Source organism: Dryobates pubescens, chromosome 13 (assembly GCF_014839835.1).
Source record: "Dryobates pubescens isolate bDryPub1 chromosome 13, bDryPub1.pri, whole genome shotgun sequence".
In the NCBI taxonomy this organism is placed as follows: domain Eukaryota; kingdom Metazoa; phylum Chordata; class Aves; order Piciformes; family Picidae; genus Dryobates; species Dryobates pubescens.
In genome coordinates, this window is record NC_071624.1 from 8465343 (window position 1) to 8485524 (window position 20182).

The 20182-nt window shown below is 49.4% G+C and overlaps 2 protein-coding genes across 2 annotated transcripts; one reads left to right on the forward strand and one right to left on the reverse strand.

Moving 5' to 3' along the window:
* Positions 1-10136: 10136 nt before the first annotated feature.
* FBXO45 (F-box protein 45) lies at positions 10137-14283 on the reverse strand. Its single transcript, XM_054166853.1, has 3 exons — positions 13793-14283; positions 13288-13644; positions 10137-10984 (listed from the first exon to the last, which is right to left on the reverse strand). The coding sequence occupies exons 1-3, from the start codon at positions 14057-14059 to the stop codon at positions 10799-10801; spliced, it is 810 nt and encodes a 269-aa protein (XP_054022828.1). The 5' UTR covers positions 14060-14283; the 3' UTR covers positions 10137-10798.
* A 1982-nt stretch (positions 14284-16265) lies between these two features.
* Positions 16266-18722, forward strand: WDR53 (WD repeat domain 53). The gene is made up of 2 exons (XM_009899445.2): positions 16266-16789; positions 17497-18722. Exons 1-2 carry the CDS (start codon positions 16313-16315, stop codon positions 18076-18078), a joined length of 1059 nt encoding a protein of 352 aa, XP_009897747.1. The 5' UTR covers positions 16266-16312; the 3' UTR covers positions 18079-18722.
* Positions 18723-20182: the final 1460 nt, after the last annotated feature.

A 20182-nucleotide genomic window follows, 5' to 3' on the forward strand; every position in this document is an offset into this window, starting at 1 on the left:
CCTGCAGCCATTGGGGCTGCACAGGCTCAGAGAGGAGGGGGAAGGAAATAACCCCACCAGACTGACAATGTGCAGTGAACCTGCAGGGACCCAGCTGAGCTTCCAGCATGAACGAATGGGAATATGACACCTTTGTGCTTGGAGGACATCTCACCAAGGACCTAGATAACAAGCAGGAGCCCCACAGCAGCAATTTTCAGAGATGATTCACCCACTGACTCTTTAGCCTCCAAAAGGTGCAGGTATCACAGAATCACAGACTGGTGGGGGTCGGAAGGGACCTCTGGAGGTCACCTCCTGCTACGGCAGGGTCACCTGGAGCAGGTTACCCAGGACCATGTCCAGGTGGGCTTTGAAAGTCTCTAGAGACGCAGACTTAGAAGAAAGGCCTTAGATAGGTCTTAGGAGAAAGCAAAACCACGTTTCTGAGAGTGCAGTACCACACGGGGAGGGAAGAGAGGCTGCTGGTCAGCAGCTCAGTCACAGCCACCTCCTGCACCCCCATGCAGGGCACGAGACTGCACCCCAGTACCCCTCCAGCACAGGCAGATCCATGCCCGTGGTCACCCCTCTTCCTTCTCACACATCTGACAGGGTGTGAGATGTAAATGAGGAGGAAGTGGGCTGCAGAAGGGAGAGCCACAGAAGTGATCTCATTTCCGCCTCTCTTCACCCACACGCGCAGCCGAGCCCACCCTGTGGCCGGGCTCCTGCTACCTTTCATAGCCTTCACCCACCCACCCTTCCCAGCCTGGGGCTTTGAGGTATCTGCCACCACACCAAAAGTGAACCTGCTTCTCAGAGAGCAGCAGAGCATCCAGATCACAAGGTCTTTGGAGCAGAGCACACAGATGTTGAAGTAGCTGAGTTTTGTATTGCTGTAGCTACTGGAAGCCAAGTGCATCCACTCCCTCATGAGCCAGGACCTGAGATGGACACTACTGGCAGTCCAGATGCTCTAGAGAACTGCTTGTAACACATCTGCAGGAGAAGCAAGTGCTGGGAGCCATTAAAGACAACTGACCCTTCCTCACAGATCTCCTCAAGAGGCCCATGACCAGCTACAGTTTGGTCTCTGGTTGCACCCAGACTTGGAAGTGTTGCCCAAGGTTTTTTTTCCCAGAGGGTGTCCAAACATGGGTAAATTGACTGTATTTCTGTACTGTAGAGTAGAATAAACCATTAAAAGCAATAACCCCCCCTGAGTCATCTACTCCAGCACATTCAAAGTTTTCAGCATAAAGCTGTCAGGACTGGAGGCTCTAAGTCCCAAGAAGGAGAAGGTATGGACAAGTCCCTGCTGTGACATCACTGGGCAATGCAAATCATAGCAAGAAAAACTACTCCCCCCTGCAGTCACACGTACGCCCTTCCTGCTGCCAGCCTGCTGCAGAGAAGTGAGCAGTTCTGTCACTGGTGAGAGGGGAAGTGAAATTATCTCCACTTCTTACAGAGCTGAGCATGACCCACCCAGCCTTTCCCTCTGGCCAACATCCCTGCTACACAGCCTTATCTCACCAGCCACTCTTCATGGGGGGATTGTGATCAGGACTGGAAGCAAGCCAGAGTGTTCATGCTCTGAAGTCTTCCTTTCCCTGGTTGCAGCCTTGGGGCTCAGCAGCCTTCCTTTCTACTCTGATGCTTTTCACAGATTCATCTAATGATTTGAGTTGGAAGGGACCTTAAAGATCATCTAGCTCCAACCCCCCTGCCATGGGCAGGGACACCTCCCACTAGACCAGGCTGCTCAAGGCCTCAGGGAATGGGGATGTCCACACCCCCCACCAGGCAACCTGTTCCAGTGTCTTGCTACCCTCCCTAGAAAGAATTTCTTCCTGATCTCCAGCCTAAATCTCTCCTCTTCCAGCTCAAAGCCATTCCCCCTTGTCCTGCCACTACAAGCCCTTGTAAAAAGTCCCTCCCCAGCTCTCCTGTAGCCCCCTTCAGGAACCAGAAGACTGCTCTAAGGTCTCCCTGGAGCCTTCTATTCTCCAGGCTGAACAGCCCCAACTCCCTCAGCCTGTCTTCATAGGGGAGGTTCTTCAGCCTTCTGATCATCTTTGGGGCCCCCTCTGGACCCTCTCTAACAGTTCCAGGTCCCTCTCATGCTGGGGGTGCCAGAACTGGACGCAGTGCTCCAGGTGGGGTCCGAGCAGAGCAGAGGGGCAGAATCCCCTCCCTTGTCCTGCTGGTCACACTGCTTTTGAGATAAGTGACAGAGGAAAAACAGTCTGTAGGGTTTCAGCACTGGAGCACCCACTTGCACATAGGGCATATTCCTTGCTCTCTCTTAAGGAAACAGGAGAAAAACCCTGCCAGGGTATGAGTTTCTATATTTTTTTAACCAGGCTTTCAGACACAGGTTGTATCTGAAACCTCATCCCCTACAGCTGAAACTGGGACAGACTCAAAGCAGGCTCTCACCTTCCCATTTCAGACAGGAATTAGCAGCAGGACGCACAGGGGTGGGACACACTCAAACATGCACCAATCAATCACGTAGCTCTTCTCTTCCCCTACTCCAGTTCTCTTCTGAGAAGAGCAGCTAATGGTCTGCCAGCAAAGACAAGGCACATCCCAGAGATGCACAGCATGGTGGTGTGAGATCACCAGGCCACAGGTTGACAGTAAACCAGATTGATTTCCATATTGAACACTCTCCCGAGTTCCACTAATGTTTGTTCCAGCTCTGCTCCAGTTCTGCAGGTGTCAACTATTTTACCAGCAATAAGATAAAACCCCACTGCTGAGGAAAAACCTCTTTGCCATTCCCAAAACAGGATGTGCTACCACGGAGCTCTGCCCTTGCACAACCCTTTCAGGGAAGAAGTTTCTTCTAATATCCAATCTAAACCTCCCTGGGGCAATTTGAGGCCATTTCCTCTTGTTCCCTCACTTGGTCTCTTCTCCCTGGTAACTCCTTTCAGGGAGTTGTAGAGAGCAATGAGTGTCCTTCTTGGAGGGAGGGTGCACTTGCTCTCAGATTTAACCCATAATTGGGCTATGGAGAGTCCAGGGAAGGTCATGCACACAGCACATGCTCACCTGCTTGGCTTGGAAATAGGTCTGTGCTTCCCAGTTTGACCAGGTTTTTTCTTGTCTTGATTTTCAGCTGACCTGCTGCAAATCAAAGCTGATGGATTGCTTTAAAACAAAGGCATCAGGAGCCAAGGGTGCCAGGGGTACCTCGCTGCAGGTATGTTATCAAGCTGGAAGCTTTGCAAGAGGATGGCATTTGTAGCTGCAGCTTACACACTCTTGAAAAACAGCTGTTTCCACATCTGTCCCTGGCTTTGGACTAATAGCTCTAGAGATGCACAGACCACACTGTGTAAACAAGAGCACACTCACAGCCTGCAACCAGAAGTTCAAGGAAGGACATAAAATATTAAAAAATTAAAATTGCCTTGGAGTCCTGTGTCCAGTTTTGGGCCTCTCAGTTTAGGAAGGACATTGAGACTCTTGAACATGTCCAGAGAAGGGCAACGAGGCTGGGGAGAGGCCTCGAGCACAGCCCTATGAGGAGAGGCTGAGGGAGCTGGGGGTGTTTAGCCTGGAGAAGAGGAGGCTCAGGGGTGACCTTATTGCTCTCTACAACTACCTGAAGGGAGGTTGTAGCCAGGAGGGGGTTGGTCTCTTCTCCCAGGCAACCAGCACCTGAACAAGAAGACACAGTTTCAAGCTGCGCCAGGGGAGGTTTAGGCTTGAGGTGAGGAGAAAGTTCTTCACTGAGAGAGTCATTAGCCGTTGGAATGTGCTGCCCAGGGAGGTGGTGGAGTCACTGTCCCTGGAGGCGTTCAAGAGGGGATTGGATGTGCCATGGTTTAGTAGTCATGAGGTGCTGGGTGACAGGTTGGACTTGATGGTCTTTGAGGTCTTTTCCAACCTTATTGATTCTATGATTCTATGCAAATATGCAGTCAAACATCTGGGGCTCCCTGAGCAACAAACCCTGCCCTGTACAAAGCGGGGTGCTCTGGGGCACGGCCAGGCAGGGTGACACTCCTGAGCCGTCAGGATAAAACCCGGAAGGCTTCAGCTGCAGAAACTGGGAGCTCTCAAGATCAGACACTGCATGAAAGGCAGGAGGAGGTAAGGTTATACTTTCATCCTTCTCCCCAATCAACCCCTGCCTGCAGGTAAATGTTCAGCTCTTTACACAGGTAGAACTCTATGGATTAAAAAGACAAAATGAACAGGGCAAACATGAAACGACTCCAGCTAGCTCACAACCAACCTGCAAGTGCAGACATGAGAGAGAAAAAGGCACCCTTGGTTCCTGAGCAGGGAGAGCTGCAGGATAAACAGCACTTGGAATATACAACAAGTTTTATGTTAAAATCCCTTTTGAATGGCTTTGTTGTTTGCTGGTTTGGTTGGTGGTTGGTTTTGTTTTCAACTGCAATGGAATTATCATTGGTGTCCCTCAGGGGTCTGTACTGTTTAATATTTCTATCAGTGGAATGGAATGAATTGCAGAATCCTAGAATGGCTCAGGTTGGAAGGGACCTCAGAGATCATCTGCTCCAACCTCCCCACCACAGGCCCTGACAACCTCAACTAGACTCAGTTGCTCAAGGCCTCAGCTGTCTCCAGACACCCTGATGAAAAGTCCCGCTGCAGCCTTCCTGCAGGATCCCTTCAGGTACTGGCAGGCAGCTCTAAGGTTCCTCCAGAGTCTTGTCTTCTCCAGGCTGAACACCCCCAGCTCCCTCAGCCTGTCCTCACAGCAAAGCTGCTCCAGCTCTTGGATCATCTCTGTGGCCTCTTGTGGAGTCTCTCCAGCAGCTCTGTGTCCCTCTTCTGCTGGGGACACCAGAACTGGAGGCAGGATTGGAGATAAGGTCTCAGCAGAGCAGAGTCCAGGGGCAGAATCCCCTCTCCTGCCCCGCTGCCCACACTCCTCTGGCTGCAGCCCAGCACACAGCTGCCTGCTGGGCTGCATGAGGGCACTGCCAAAGCAGGATCACCTAGGGCAGGTCACACAAGAACACATCCAAGGGGGTTTTGAAAGCCTCCAGAGAAGGACACTCCACATCCCCTCTAGGCAGCCTGGTCCAGGGCTCTGTCACTCTCAGCCTAACAAGTTTATCCTCATACTAAGGTGGAACCTTCTTTGTTCCAGTTTAAACCCATTGTTCCATTATCCACATCTCAACAATCACCTCTTTTGTTGACATTTTGGGTTGGTTGGTTGGTTGGTTGGTTGGTTGGTTGGTTATAAGAGGACACGAGCAAATGTTGACAGGAAGGTCCCACACTGAACACTGGATTTGCACAACAGGAGGAATTGGAAGTCCAGGGCTACCACAGCACTGTAAACTTTGCCCTCTTCTGGGGAGGTGTGAGAATTCATTCAGAAGTCACACAACACAGAAGCATAAAATTGTTTCAGTTGGAAAAAACCTTGAAGACCATCAAGTCCAACCATTATCTAGCTCTACCAAGTCTGGTGCCAAACCACGTCCCTCAGTACCACATCTCTGCTTCTTCAAACCACCTCCAGGGATGGGGATTCAACCACCTCCCTGGGCAGCCTGTTCCAGGATTTGAGAACCCTTTCAGGGAGTAAGTTTCTTCTACTGTCCAACCTAAACCCCTCCTGGGGCAACATGAAGCTGCTTCCTCTCATCCTATCACTTGTTACTTGGGAGGAGAGACCAACACCCACCTCACCACAGCCTTCCCTCAGCTGCTCCTCACCAGCCCTGTTCTCCAGACCCTTCACCAGCTTTGTTGCCCTTCCTTGAACCTGCTTCAGCACCTCGATGTTTTTTCAAGTGAGGGGCCCAAAACTGAACCCAGTTCTCCAGGTGTGGCCTCACCAGTGATTGTCACCCTGTATTCAGCACTGCCCTGGTCCTGCTGGTCACACTATTACTGATCCAGGTCAGGATGCTGGCAGCTTTCTTGGCCCATGTTCAGCCAACTGTCAATCAGCACCCCCAGGTCTTTCTCTGCTGGGCAGTTTCCAGCCGCTCTGCCCCGAGCCTGGAGTGTTCACGGGGTTGGGACCCAGCACATGGTGTTGTTAAATCTCAGCCCCTTGGCCTCAGCACATCCATCCAACCAGGCCAGGGCCAATTCACAGGCTCACGTCTAACACGAGCATCTCATTGCAGTCTGAAAAAGGTGCTTAAAGTACAAATCAGCAGGCTCAGGATCACTGCAGGCAAAGCTTTTTTCCTATTAATTTACCATTTAGTTTATTTTCCTTTAACTGAATTGCAGTATCACAGTATAACTAAGGTTGGAAGAGACCCCAAGGATCATCAAGTCCAACCTGTCTCGACAGACCTCACGACTAGACCATGGCACCAAGTGCCATGTCCAATCTCCTCTTGAACACCTCCAGGGATGGTGACTCCATCACCTCCCTGGGCACCTCCCTGCTTACTGTGAGGTGGACTGCTAGCACTTAGTCAAACAGGTCACACTCATTACTAATTAAAAATCCTTAGGAAAATGCAGAAAGGACCCAAGAGCAGATTTCAGTAATGCCATTTTTCTGGCTACAGACTTCATGGAATTATCTGCATCCTGCAAGAACCAGCACTGCTCTGGAGAATGGCAGCACACACAGCACTCATAGCTGCACTCCTGCCAGCAGCTAAAGCTATTTATAACCTGTAAAGATTTAGCTAGAACAGAAAGAAACTTAGAAGAAACTTCTTCACTGAAAGGGTTCTCAAGTCCTGAAACAGGCTGCCCTGGGAGGTGGTTGAATCCCCATCCCTGGGGGTGTTTCAAAGAGGCAGAGATGTGGTGCTGAGGGACGTGGTTTGGCACCAAACTTGGTAGAGCTAGATGATGATTGGACTTGATGATCTGAAAGTTCTTTTCCAACTGAAACAATCAGTGTTGAAATGCACAGGTTCAGGAATCACTGAGGGCTCAAACACTTTGAGAAAGTAAGTCTGGTATGATCCTGCTATTACCAGGCCAATTTAAACTGCTGTCCTCATCCCAGTGAAAATAGAAGAGGAAAAGGGCAGCCATCTGGAAAACACACCAGTGTGGTAAGGAAATGGGAAGTGAAGAGAAAACCACTTAGTAGGTTCTAGCTTGCTACTGGGCTCAGAGGCAGGCCAAGAAGAATCCATCCACACCCAAAGCCAGAGAAGTTCAGCTCACAGCATCAAGGGCATCTGCTCCTGGCTAGTTTTGTCTCCTGAAACATGGCCAAAAGTAATGAAAGCAAATGGCATTTTCTAGGAGAAGGCAGACACAAGACTCCCAAAAATGCATCCTCACTACTGCATTTTAAGTGGGAAATCTATTTGCAAGAACATATCCCTGCCAGGGCGTTTCCTGTGCCACCTTGATTTAATCTGCATTCCAGCAACACCTTGGTCCTCTTACAGAGGAAATCATGCAACTGACTTCAAGCCAAGCCACCACTACAGCCAAATCCTGACTGCCTTGAAACAAATGGCCACAGCAAGCTCTTTGCTTCCTCAGACACAGAAATGTGACCAGATCAGATGACCGACAACAGTTGGTCCCAACAGGTTTCCCTTGAACTGCAAGAAATGCTGAGCTTTACTCAAATGATAGACAAAATGCTCACTCATCAAAAAAATCTGGATACCCTGCAGGATTCTGAAGCCAAGAGCAGAGAATCTGACTGATTGCTGTTATGGGAGCTAGGAGCAGTCGATGGTCCTCCTGACCAAAATAGTTACATCACTCACAGGGGTAGGGAAAATACTTCAAAGAGCTGCTTAGCTGCCTCTGAAGTATCTTAGGCTTGGAAAAGTGATTCTACATTTTTGATGATCCAGCATCAAACCTCTTCACTCCTGAAGAACCTCACAGAGATGTTAGCCAGAAGTTCATCACTTAAAAGCAAATTCTCAACACAGGGTTTGGAAAGTGCCTCAGAGCTCACAAGCACAACGTGGCCTCCTGCTTCTTCCTAAAAGCACTGTGAAATAATTAGCTTCAATACAGCTCAAGAGAGAGAAGCCAAGAAGGTGAGCTGGGAAGGAGGCACCCCAGCTCAGCAGCAGGGCAGGGCAGCCCCAGCAGCAAGCTCAACACCTCAATCTGAATCAAGAGATCTCCCCTGATCAGGAACACCTTGTCCCACAGTGTCACACATGAGCATCCCTGTTTTGGAGGAAGCAATTTCCTAAGCACAGCTATTAGACCACCCAGCAGATTCAGATGCCATGGTTTGGTTGATTGGATAGTGCTGGATGATAGGTTGGACACAATGATCTTGAAGGTCTCTTCTAACCTGGTCTGGTCTATTCTATTCTATTCTCTTCTCTTCTCTTCTCTCTTCAAGCAGTCACAAGCAAATCATACAGCCTAAAGACCTCCATCTTCTTGGTGCACCCAACTGCTGCTCCATTTCTCCTATCACCCCACCACAGATGTCAGCACAACAAGTCACACTAAGAATTCCATTTTGAATTAGAGCAGAGTTTATTTTAATATTTTGTACAGCCAGCATTGGTCTCCAGGAATAAGTTAGAAACTTACATAAGTGAGTCCCCCCCTCAAACCCACCCTTAAGGAATGTTCAACTTTCAGCACTTTTAATTTAGAGGGAAGCTATTCATAGGGTAAGATGCAGTCTGAAGAATGGAAATCAACCTTATCATTTGTGCATAAAACTCAGGGTTTACTTGCATCTAATTGGATCCATGAACAAGCAGAGAGGTTGTGTCTTTCAGGACTGCACTGAGAATACATTCACTCCGGGGAAAAACTTTATTTTCTGGAAATTGGACAGGGTTTTGGTTCCATTTTTCCTCTGCTTCCATGCCCCTTGGTTCTGCTGTGCAGATACACACTTTACAGTCCAGTACAATCAATGCTTGTAACAGATTTCTCCAAAGCACAACTTGTATGCACTCCCCCCCGCCCCCAAAGTCAGTTGTTGTTCTCAGCACCATTGAAAACATCTCCATTTCTCACTGTGTATTTTGTAGCCAAGAGGGACAGACCTCAATATTGCCTTCAAGCAATAAACAACACACAAAACAAATAAATACTTTAAAATCCTTTTAAATGATAATGATGTACATACTCTGTTCCAGTGCAGAACCTGGTTATCTACCAGGTAAAAAGCACTCCAAGGAGAGCTCCTCAGCAGCAGACCAGGAGCCTCACTCACCTGCTTGCACTGCTCTCCTCCCATGACTCAAGTACTGGGGAGGGAACTGAGCAGCAGCTTAAGAGGAATTCCTTTCTCTCCCAGGCTGCCAGTGTCCAATACTAAGCAATTCACATTCTCTAGCACACATGAAGCAAAAAGAAGTTGTTACAAACATCTCCTTCTCCCAACTCTGAAATAGTTAAGCTCTGGGAAACACCAACCAACCAGAAACCAGAGTCAAGAGCTAGCAGCAGGGCTTACAGATTTTAATGCCCTATTGAAAGGAGCTGGGGCTCCCTAAAGAACTTTCAGCCTCAGAGGAACGCAGTTTCACCAGACAACTCCCTCCTTACTGAGTCTCCCAGCCTCAGAGCCACCCCAGCCTGTCCATGCCAGCTCACTGACATCTCAGAGAGGTTTGCACATGGCTTTTAGAAAGCTGATTCAAGTGAAAAGCCCAAATCTTGAACCTGATCCAGAATCCCCACCAAAGGGCTGGTGAGTTCTAGTGGTCTGACGTGAGTGAAGACGAGCAGGTGAACGCCTGGGTACTGAGATGGTGTATCTAATTAAAGAAAGGTTCAGCCAAGTCTTAAAGCCTTACAAAGCCATTTAAGCTGAAAACAAGGTCTGGATTCACAAACTGAATGCTCCTGCCTCATTATTTTGAAACACTTTGCAGCAGTGATTAGAAAGTGTAAGAATGCTTTTAGAAGTTAGCATTTCAGCTGTCGAAAGGCGGACAAGCCCACCACTGTGCTGCGACTTCCTTTCCTAAAGGGGACCACAAAGGTTGGTGAAAGGAAACTGGTGGGGAGAAACATTTTGTGGTTCCTCCAGGGAACAAAACTTGCTAAAGCTACGGAAACTTTCACAGGAAATGACCCAATGTAGCACCATACTCCACAAGAGCATCCCAAAATGCTTTACGGTACAACAGAAGTACGCTGCCAGGAATATTCTCTCCCTGTCTGAGGTGTATTTTCTGATGTCTCATAGTGGGAGGTTGGGTTTTGGTTGTTTTGCTTTTTTTCCCCTTTAAGAAATGATGTCCCAGTTAGAATAAAGCAAACCCTCTCTTTTAATGGCTCCTTTTCAAGGTGTTCTATATATAGGACTCTTAAAATACACTGAAAAGTAGCTGCACGCATTTTGTATGGTTACAGAGAAGAGCGGCCCAGACGGAGCACCCTTCCCAGCAGGTTAAAAACTGTAACTAAAACCCAGACAGAGCTGCTCTCCTCTGGCACACACAGGCTGGCCCAAAGGAGGGGAGGGGAGGGGAGGAACAAGCAAGTTTTAAAACGGGAGTCTTTCACAAAACACACTACTTACAAATCTCAGGTTCATTTCCTCGAGCAGTTTTGCATCAAATCCTTTCGTTAAGTATTTGAGGTCACACACTGCCATCTCAGCAAAGAAATCTGTTGCAACATGCACGTGTCAGCGTCCCACTCCACCAACTGCAACCCTGAGGATTTTTTCTGGCCTGGCAGGAAGGAAATGTAACACAATTCCTGAAGTATGGCTGGTCCTCCGTTTCCAAACTCCATGTGACTCTCTGGATAGTTCTTGGACACACCCCCACAGGTTTTTGTCTCTTCCTTTAATACATGTTTCCCTCTAACCAACATGCAGATTTCTCCTCCTACTCATCCGCATCTCGATGTCCCAGTGAAACAATCCACATCATCCATCCAGAGGTTTTCCCAGGTAGACCAAAGTCACTTCTGTGTTACCATAGACAGCAGACACTGCTGGATACAGGCAAACTTTTGGCAGTCCTCTGAAGGCAACTCCCAAGAATTCATATCCCCTCTCAAATGCTAATGTTTTGTCTTCCATGTCCAGGATAACTCGAATCCTTTCACCTATCTGGAAACAGAGATAAGGAGGAGGGGAATAAGAGAAAAAACAAACAGACAAAGAAACAAACGCACACCCAAAACATAGAAAGTCAGCATCTGCAAATGGAGACACAATGTTAAACGCACAGCCCAGAAGACAATTTTCAAGTGAGGCTTTACTCTTTCCCATGATTGTGTTACTTGAATGACAGGATTTTTCCATTTCACTCACAGGCACTAGGATCCTGAATACCTCCTGCCTGCTGCCCAGTGGGCAACCTGCATCTAACCACCTCTATGAGAATAAACACAGGCCTTGTGAGAAACCTAAGAGCAAGCATGCTGCTCCAGAACACTGCAGTTCTGGGAACGCTTTTTACTTGAACTCTGTATTTAGCTGTTGCTGTCACTGAGCATTAATTCTAAAGGCACTGAATTGTTTTAGAAAGATGAGTCCCACACACAAGACCAGAACAGCAGGTGCTGCTGCTGACAGAAGTATTGCCTCACTAAAGGAAATTCCAGCACAAAACTTTGGCAAAACAAGGCTGAAAAACCTTATGTATACACACACACAAAAAATCAACAAACACAGCAAGAGACTGGGATCTAGGCATGCTGAATCTCTCTGCATTTATCTAGTTCATATTATTTCAGGCATAAATGGAAGGCCCAGACACCAGCAGCAAGCACAGCAGGATGCTGCACGAGCTTCTGATTCTTCACCAACAGCCCCATTGCTGTAAAGGGATTTCTTCCAGCCAACACATTTTTGCTTCTAACCAAGATGTGCCTTTCCTTTAAGTGTGTTTCCTAAGAACAGATCACTGCACATGTTTTAATAAACATAACACAGATTCATAGGATTGGGTTGGAAAGATCATCTTAAAGATCATCTAGTTCAAATCCCCAAGCCATGGGCAGGGACACCTTCCACTAGACTAGTCTGCTCAAAGTCTCGTCCAACCCGGCCCTGAACACCTCCAAGAAGGTGTCCCCCCAACAACCTGTTCCAGTGTTTCACCCCCCTCACTGTAAAGAATTTCTTCCTCATCTCCAGTCTAAATCTCCCCTCTCCCAGCCCAAAGCTATTGCCCCTCATCCTATCACTACAAGGCCTTGTAAAAAGTCCCTCCCCAGCTTTCTCATAGCCCCCTTCAGGTACTGTAAACGTACTCCAAAGGGTCACCGATTTGAGCTCTCATCAGATGTTTTTTTCAGAGAAAGCAGCAACTGTGTTCACTGTGGATGCTCAGGAGTCTCAGCTTCAAAACTTTTCCTCACCCAGTTCCTCACTTCTGTTGCTGCAGAAGGCCTAGACAAGGCCAGCAGAAAGTGACCAAAAGAGGGTTGAGTCTGGAAAGCAGTGACCCAATCTGCATGCTAGTGAACATGCAAATGGAAAGCAATATGAATCTCTTCAATTACACTCATTCTATGTATTATTCCCCAGAAGGAGCTAGTAGAACCTTCAAACAGAATTAAGTGGTGATGAACTTTTACATGAAATTCAGCCATGTCAAATACCAGTGACCATGCAGATCTTCAAGCACAACTAGAACACAAGCCAATACTCATCGAAAGCCACAGCATTATGAGATGGAAGTCCTAATGCACACAGCTCAAGTTGTAACCCTAGGAAATCCAGCTGGTAAAACCTAGCTGCAAGAACAGCCAGATAAACACTTCTGTAGGGACAAAAAGGTGGAATGGCACTTGCTCTTTAACAACCTGAAAGTATCTGATTGACATCCAAAAGCAGCCCAGTCAGAGAGTACCTCCTACAGGAACACTGACAGTCAGCAAGCAGCACCTTGTACCACTGCACGTTTGCACGTTAGGCTCTTACCTAAGTATTAACCTCAGCTCAACCTGCCATACAACAAAGGAGCAACACAGCATAGACATTCACTTTGCTGTGGGGCAAGCTGTTACTTCAGAAGGCTCTTTGCAAGAGCCTTTTCAGCTTTTATTTCAAAAAGCAAGATGGTGTCTAAACAGACACCCATGGTAGATGCAAACACTCAATACTTATTAAGTGTGGCAATGGTTCAGGGACTGGTGCACTGGCCTGAGGATGCAGTAAATGAAGGGGCAAACACCTAACAAGGTGGAATCATAGTTGGACTCGATCTTAGAGGTCTTTTCAAACCACATCTGTTCTATGATACTAGTTGCCTTCTACAACTAAGGCAAACAGACCCTTTAGTGGGCATTTAGGCTCAGTTCAGGGGCAGGCAGGGCACTCAAAGCAGGAGGCAGGCTGCCAGCTAGCCACTGTGATACACTCAAGACATGGTGAGCTTCCAGCTCCTGCCAAGCCCTGCTCACCTGGTATTTGGGTGCATTATTGCACTGGGGGAAACTGCCGTTCACCTCTCCGTTATGCAGCAAGTTATTGTCCACCAGGTTCCAGCCCCAGCTCTGGTCGTCGCTCCCCAGCAGGGCCACGTAACCCTGGCACTGCATGGCTGCCCTCTTGGTGGCGATGCCGATGACGGCCACGGTGCCCAGAGGGCCTTCCCACCACACCTCCCAGGCGTGGCGGCCCTCGCTGAAGCCGATCTTGGTCCTGGCCCCGTCCGTGCTCTGGGCGATGGGGTTGCGGTGCAGCGTGAAGCCGTTCTTCTTGATGTAGACGTTCCGCGAGCAGTCGTTGGTGCTGAAGGCGTGGTGGAAGGCACGGACCTAACGGAGAAGAAGGAGGGTGAGGCGAGATAAAACCCTGCCGTGTTTTCCAGCGCGCACACACATGCCCCCTCCCCGGTTTCCAGCGGCGGGTGGGCCGAGCAGCCGGGTGGGTGGCCCTAAGCACCTGGGGGTGTCCCGGGCTCACCTTGCCCTTGTAGGTGGGCACGTTGCAGAGGATGTCGGTGCGCAGGGCCTCCTCGGCCAGGCAGCGGGCGGCCAGGCTGCGCCACACCTCGCTGTTCTCGTCGCCGTGCAGGACGCGGTGCCACAGCTTACAGACCAGCGCGCAGCTCCTCAACTCCCGCAGCTCCAGGTAGGAGAACACCAGCTCCAGCACTCGCCCCGGCAACCGCCAGCCCGGCCCTCCCGCCGCCGCCGCCCCCCCGCTGCCGCCGCCGGGGCCCGCCGCCATGGCCTCCCTCCCCCTCCCCGAGCGCCCCGCCGAGCGGCGGGCCGGGCCGCGGGGGGCCGCGCTCCCCCTCGCCTCGCCGGTGACAGCAGCGGTGGTGGTGGTGATGACAGCCGGCAGTGGTGACAGGGGCGGTGGCGGCGGGCCCCGGGCCGAGCGCTCCCCGCCCGCCCCGCGGCCCCTTACGGCGAAGGGGCGCCCGGCGCCGCCATCACCGCGCGCGCAGCCCGCCCCGCCCCGCGCATGCGCCGGGAGCGGCGGGGAGCCGCCGGCGGGGGCCAAGGCAGGCCGGGCCCGGCGGGGAGCGGCGCTGAGGGGCTTGGTGGGTATCGGTGTGCTCGGCGGGGCGCGGGGCCCGGCGGTGCGCCGCTGTCGGTGTCCGTGCGCGTTCGCGGCGACCGCCAGGAGGGTTCTCGCCCTGGGCCAGCCGCCAAAGCTGCGGCAGCTCCCTGCGAGGAGCGGGGGTGGCTGCCTTCCTCATGCTGGGAGCCGGGCCTGCTGGGGCGAAGCACGCTGCGGCAGAAGCGGGGGAGGCTACCTCCGTTCTCCTGGGGCCAGCGGGCGAGGGGCTGGCTGCGAATTGGCGGCCCGAGTTGCGGGTACGGTGTCTGGTGCTCTCTAGTTTTATTCAGTCGACAAGACTGACGTTTTCCTGGTGGACGGGACGAATTCTGGCTGCTCTTCAGGCTAGGCTTAATGTGAATCCCCTGCAAAGCATAACTTGGTGGAAAAAAAAGAAAAGAAAAGAAAAGAAAAAAGTTCTTGCCTGATAAGGCGCTAAAAGCATCGACCTTACGGCCGAAGCTGCTGCTGGGACTGTCCGCAGCCCTGCTCTGCTGTTGGCTCTCCTTCGCCTCCTAAACTTGTGCTTTTGTGGCACTTGTTTTATGGGATTTTTCTGTTTTGTTTGTTTGTTTGTTTGTTTTTCCAATTGTCTACAAAGTCTGCAGGAAAGACACGAAGGTGCTGGAGCATATCCAGCAGTGAAGCTGGTGAAGGGTCTGGAGAACAGGTCTGGTGAGGAGCAGCTGAGGGAACTGGGGTTGCTTAATCTGGAGGAGGCCGAGGGCAGACCTCATTGCTCTTTACAGCTCCCTGAAAGGAGGTTGGAATGAGATGGGGCTTGGTCTGTTCTCCCAAGGAACAAGCAATAGGAGGAGAGGAAGTGTTGCACCAGGAGAGGTTTAGGGCGGATAGTAGGAAATTTTCTTTATGAAAGAGTGGTGAGGCATTGGAAGAGGCTGTCCAGCGAGGTGGTGGAGTCACCATCCCTGGAGATGTTAAAAATATGTGCAGACAGAGCAGTTTGGGACATGGTTTAGTGGGCATCGTGGTGTTGGTTTGGGAGCTGAATGTGATGATCTTGGGAGGTCTTTTCCAACCACAACAACTTTATGATTAATTTTCTGCTGATTTGATCCCCTAAACAGTCCTGTCACACAAGCTGCTGTGGGCAGTGGCACCAAGGAAAGCCCTGAGTGCGGCAAACTCGATGGGTGCACTTTGAGGCCCAGTTAAATGTACTGCAAACCTTGCAACTATCTGCCTCAAACAGGTAATGCTTCTTTGAAAAAGCTGCCATTGTTCACCCATTTATGCTTTATGTGTGTACCAGTCACAAGAAACCAGTAGTTACATATTTATTCATATGAACATATGCTTTTAAGTTATGATGAAATCAGTTGCTTTCAGCATTAACCAGTTTATCCCGCTCTCACCATCACAAGTTTCTTGCTCCAGATACAGTGAGACTGCTGTAAAAATTGGTTGTAGGTACTGAGTACCATCACATCAGCAGCTGGATGAACGATAAGAGGTCCATATGTGCTCCCACCCAGAGCAGAGCAACATGACTTCTCTGCAGGCATTCACCAATTTGCTATCTTCCCCTTGGTGCTTTCCAGTGCACCCCATTAGGAACTGTGCCCCTGCTATGTCCTTACACACTGAGGGAGCAGCTCTCACCTGGACAGCCACATTAGAGCAGCAAGTCTGCTCCATGTTCCACACAGGTCCATATGCCAGCACCGCTGCCATTCTGTGCAGCTGCAGCTCATGGTGGTGCTGCTTGAGCCAAAACTCCACGTGGTGCTGATCTGCAGGGGTGCCTCGTTTAACTGCACACTAGACTTTGAAGTGATCTGTGTTACAGGCAGTGGGATGATCTTGTTGCCTCAGTAAGCTTTCTGCTGTACTGAGACCTACACCAACTCAATTCAGACTTTTGTTTGTTTGTTTCAGAGGTGTCCCTGAAACATGGCAGTCAAATGGATTGGTGGGCATTCGTCCTCTGTATTGTGCTTGAATGTCAGCACAGAAGGGCTGGTGGCTTCAGGTGCAGAGAAAGGCGAGCTCACACTCTGGGACGCGGGAGGCACTCCAGCAGGACAGCTCCAGCTCCCCAAGGCAGACGACGTGACCTCTGTGGTGTTCTCTCCACAATGTCCCAGCAGGCTGTATGCCTCCCACGGGGAAACTATCAGTTTGCTGGATGTCCGATCCCTCAAGGAGCCCGTTGAACACTTCCACGTGAACGAGGAGGAGATCAACTGCCTCGCAGTGAATGAGGCTGACAGTTTCTTGGCTGCAGCAGATGACTCAGGGGCAATAAAGATTATGGACCTGGAGAAGAAGAAAGTCAGCCGGTCCTTGAGACACTCAAACATCTGCTCCTCTGTTGTCTTTCGACCTCAGAGGCCTCAAAGCCTTGTGTCCTGTGGACTAGATATGCAGGTGATTTGCATACAAGTAGCTGGGTGTTAGAGAAGCTAAGCAGTAACTATCTACCAGTGTAGTGGAGCAACAACAGACTTTCACCAAGAGTGAAGGTGCAGTCATCAGAAAGCTCCTTAACTAATCTAAACTACTTTTGACAGAGAAACTGTCGAATCTGCTTGTGCCATTTTCTGCTCAGCAGTTCCCCTGCCTGTAAATACTCCTTAATATTTACACTCTAAAACTGAACCTGAGCTATTCCTTGCTTTTTGCTGTTGCATTTTCCAAACACATCCATGGAAGTGATTATTTTAGGACAAGTGGGTAGCAGAGAGAGAACTAAAATTCAGAGTGATGATCCCTCTTTGCTGCTAGCATTTCCGTGTCCCTTCTTTGAAAGAGTTGATGTGCAGTCTGTCATGACTGCTACTGCTGAGATCAATGCAAAACCATTTGGAACAGATTTTTCACCCATTGTGTGGTCTAAAGGTCTGAGTCATTGACTCCAAGCAGGGCAGTGTGACAGCTTGGAAAGCACACTGGAAGGATTTGCCATATTTATCAGGTGAAGTTCAACCACCTTGCATCTTGTGCACCCATGCATAGCCTTTGCTCTTCTAGAGCAGGAAGTGTGGTGGTTGGGGGTTTTTCACTATTGCTGAACAATGTGATTATGACATAAAATGGACAAATTACCAGTTCATACTCTTTTTTTTTTTTTCCAGGTTATGCTGTGGAACCTGCAGAAAGCTCGCCCCTTGTGGACCACAAACCTGCAGGACTGTGAAACAGATGGTCCCCAGTCAGCTGGCCAGTTCTTTAACCCACCCCTTGCACATTCCCTGTCTGTCGCGTCGTGCGGCAATGTCTTCGGCTGCGGAGCTCAGGATGGTAAAGTCAGGATATTCAGAGTCACTGGTTCCAAGTTTGAACAAGAGCTGGAGTTTCAAGGTCACAGCCTGGGAGTATCTCAGGTCCTCTTTATGCCAGAAGCCTACTGGTTGTTGACTGGAGGAAATGATGGGAAAGTCTTGCTCTGGGATGTCAGCAGTGATGTTGGAAAGCCGCAGAAGAGTCCAGCCAAATCTCTGCAGAGAAGGAAGGCCCAGACACCTGCTTCCACCAGGAAAAATGGAAAGCTCACCAAAGTGGCTTCAGATGAACAAGCTAGAATTTTACCAAAGCTAACCATTGAGCATGGAGAAAAGGTGAACTGGATCTTGTGCACAGAGATCAAAGGCTCCAAGAGAGTATTAGTTGCTGATCAGAGTAGTTCTATATCTCTGTATCTGTTGGCAGAACCTTAGGTACTGAGATGTTCAAACAAAATTGTGGGAGGAAACCACTCCTCCAAGTGTTTGAAATGAGTCCAGTGAACTGCCCAGTGAAACCTGATGCATCCTGCACAAGGGATTTGCTGTTTCCTCACATGAGTACTCAGGATGTAACTGGCCTCATAGGTTTTTCAGGGGCTGTTGGTACTCACTGCAGCTGTTTCTTGCAGGGTTGGCAGTTTGCTTCTGGAATTTAAGTGTATGGTTAGGGGTAATGTTAGCTCATGACTAAGCTGGTACAATTAAAGCTGGAAGAAAAAAATCAGGCTAATGGGGACACCTACAATGCTAAATGAGGGTGCTGAGCAGTAACAGAGATATGTTTTGATCTGCAGTGCTTTACCTCACAAGTTAATTTGGCTGTAGAGGAAATTTGTCAGCAGCTGCATACAAGACTAGAGCAGCATCAGCTAATGAGTAATCAAATTAGTTTAGCTCTCCTTGCTGATTGGATTTTTTCCACACAAGGAGCAGGACTAAATGTTAACATCAGTTTAATGGGTCAGCTGTCTTTTTCATTTAGTTGTTTATCCCAGGGAAAAAATAACTATTACACTTGTCCTAATAAATGTTTTCTCTCGCACTGCTCCCTTGTGTTTATGCTTGCTCTAAGCCCACCAGGCTTACAGTTGTGTCAAGAAATCTACTGCATGCTACATCATGGGGGATATGAAGGCCCAAAGACACAGCTCCTACCATACATTGCCATCATCTTCCTCAGAGCTTTAGAAACACGGGGCAGGACGTGACTTGCTAGAAACATCTCTTAGTTTGCAAGCTGAGGGTGGTGAGAATGTCAGTGGGAATGCTGCAGCTCTTGCCGTGTTCAGTTCATGCTGAATTTCTCATGGAAACCCATGGGTATATTTATTTTTTTCAGTGTGTTTTTTTTTTTCCTCTCAGGCTGTCCTAAGCCTTCACAAAACTGGCTGCCTGGTGTTAGTTGAAGACCTTCTTCACTGGTGTGGGGTTTAGGCTCTCTTGTTTCACCAGCTGTGCTGCTACCACACATTATTTACCTGCCTTCATTTTTCACTTTTAGATAGAAAGATTTCCAACTTTTTGGGTTTTTTTTGCATACTGGGTTCCTGAAAAGACTTTCTCTCAAGGCACAAACTGGTGGGTGCTACAGCAAAATTAGTAAGTTCTTCCCCATGAGGGTGGTGAGAGACTGGAACAGGTTGCCCAGAAAGGTGGTAGAAGCCTCATCCCTGGAGTTTTTTAAGGCCAGCCTGGATGTGGCTCTGAGCAAGCTGATCTAGTGTGAAGTGTCCCTGCCCATGGCAGTGGGGGTTTGAACTAGATGATCCTTGAGGCTCTATGATTATGCCAAAACACAGCAAAACAGCAGTGTACTGTAGATACCTCCTTTTCTGTCACCACTCAATTTATGAAGACACACAGGATCGGGGGGTCAGAGGAAGTGGTCCGGATGTGTAGTTCGCTATGGGATATGTTCATGAGCAGGTGTCTCTGCACCCAGCACCTATATTTGGATGTACAGTCTATAAAAAGCCCCAGCACAACCCAGCTTCCAGCAGGAGTCAAGATTCTCTGCCTCTGCTGCTGCTGTCTGCTTCAAGAGAGAGGATCGAGCCCACTCTGGCTTTCAGTTCTTCCTGTCTTCTCCAGGAGGATGGCTAAGGCCACCATCTCTCTGCGCTCCCTGAATGAGACATTGAACAGGTCACTAAGGGGCTGTGCTAGCACTGTGCTGAGGGATTGGGAGGGTGAGGGGTGCAGAGGACTGGGGAGGGGAGAGAAGCCGAGACCATTAGCACAAGGAACCTGAGCTTCCTGGGAGCTTCTCATGAGGAACATGTAAATATACATTGTGTGTATCTGGGAAGGGATACATGCTTCCATTTCTCCTCTGCTCTTTGGGGTAGAAAGGAGGATAGAGGCTGAGCCTCTAGTCAATGCCGTGCAGCAAAGCCCTGGAGCTGCAGGGGTGTCACCAGGACATTCTGAGTAGTGGGAAATGGGGATTCGCACTCCACTGCTGTTGGAAATAGGAGATTTGGGATGAGCATCTGAACTTGGGAAAATGCCCAGAGTCACGAAGGTTCAAAGCTAG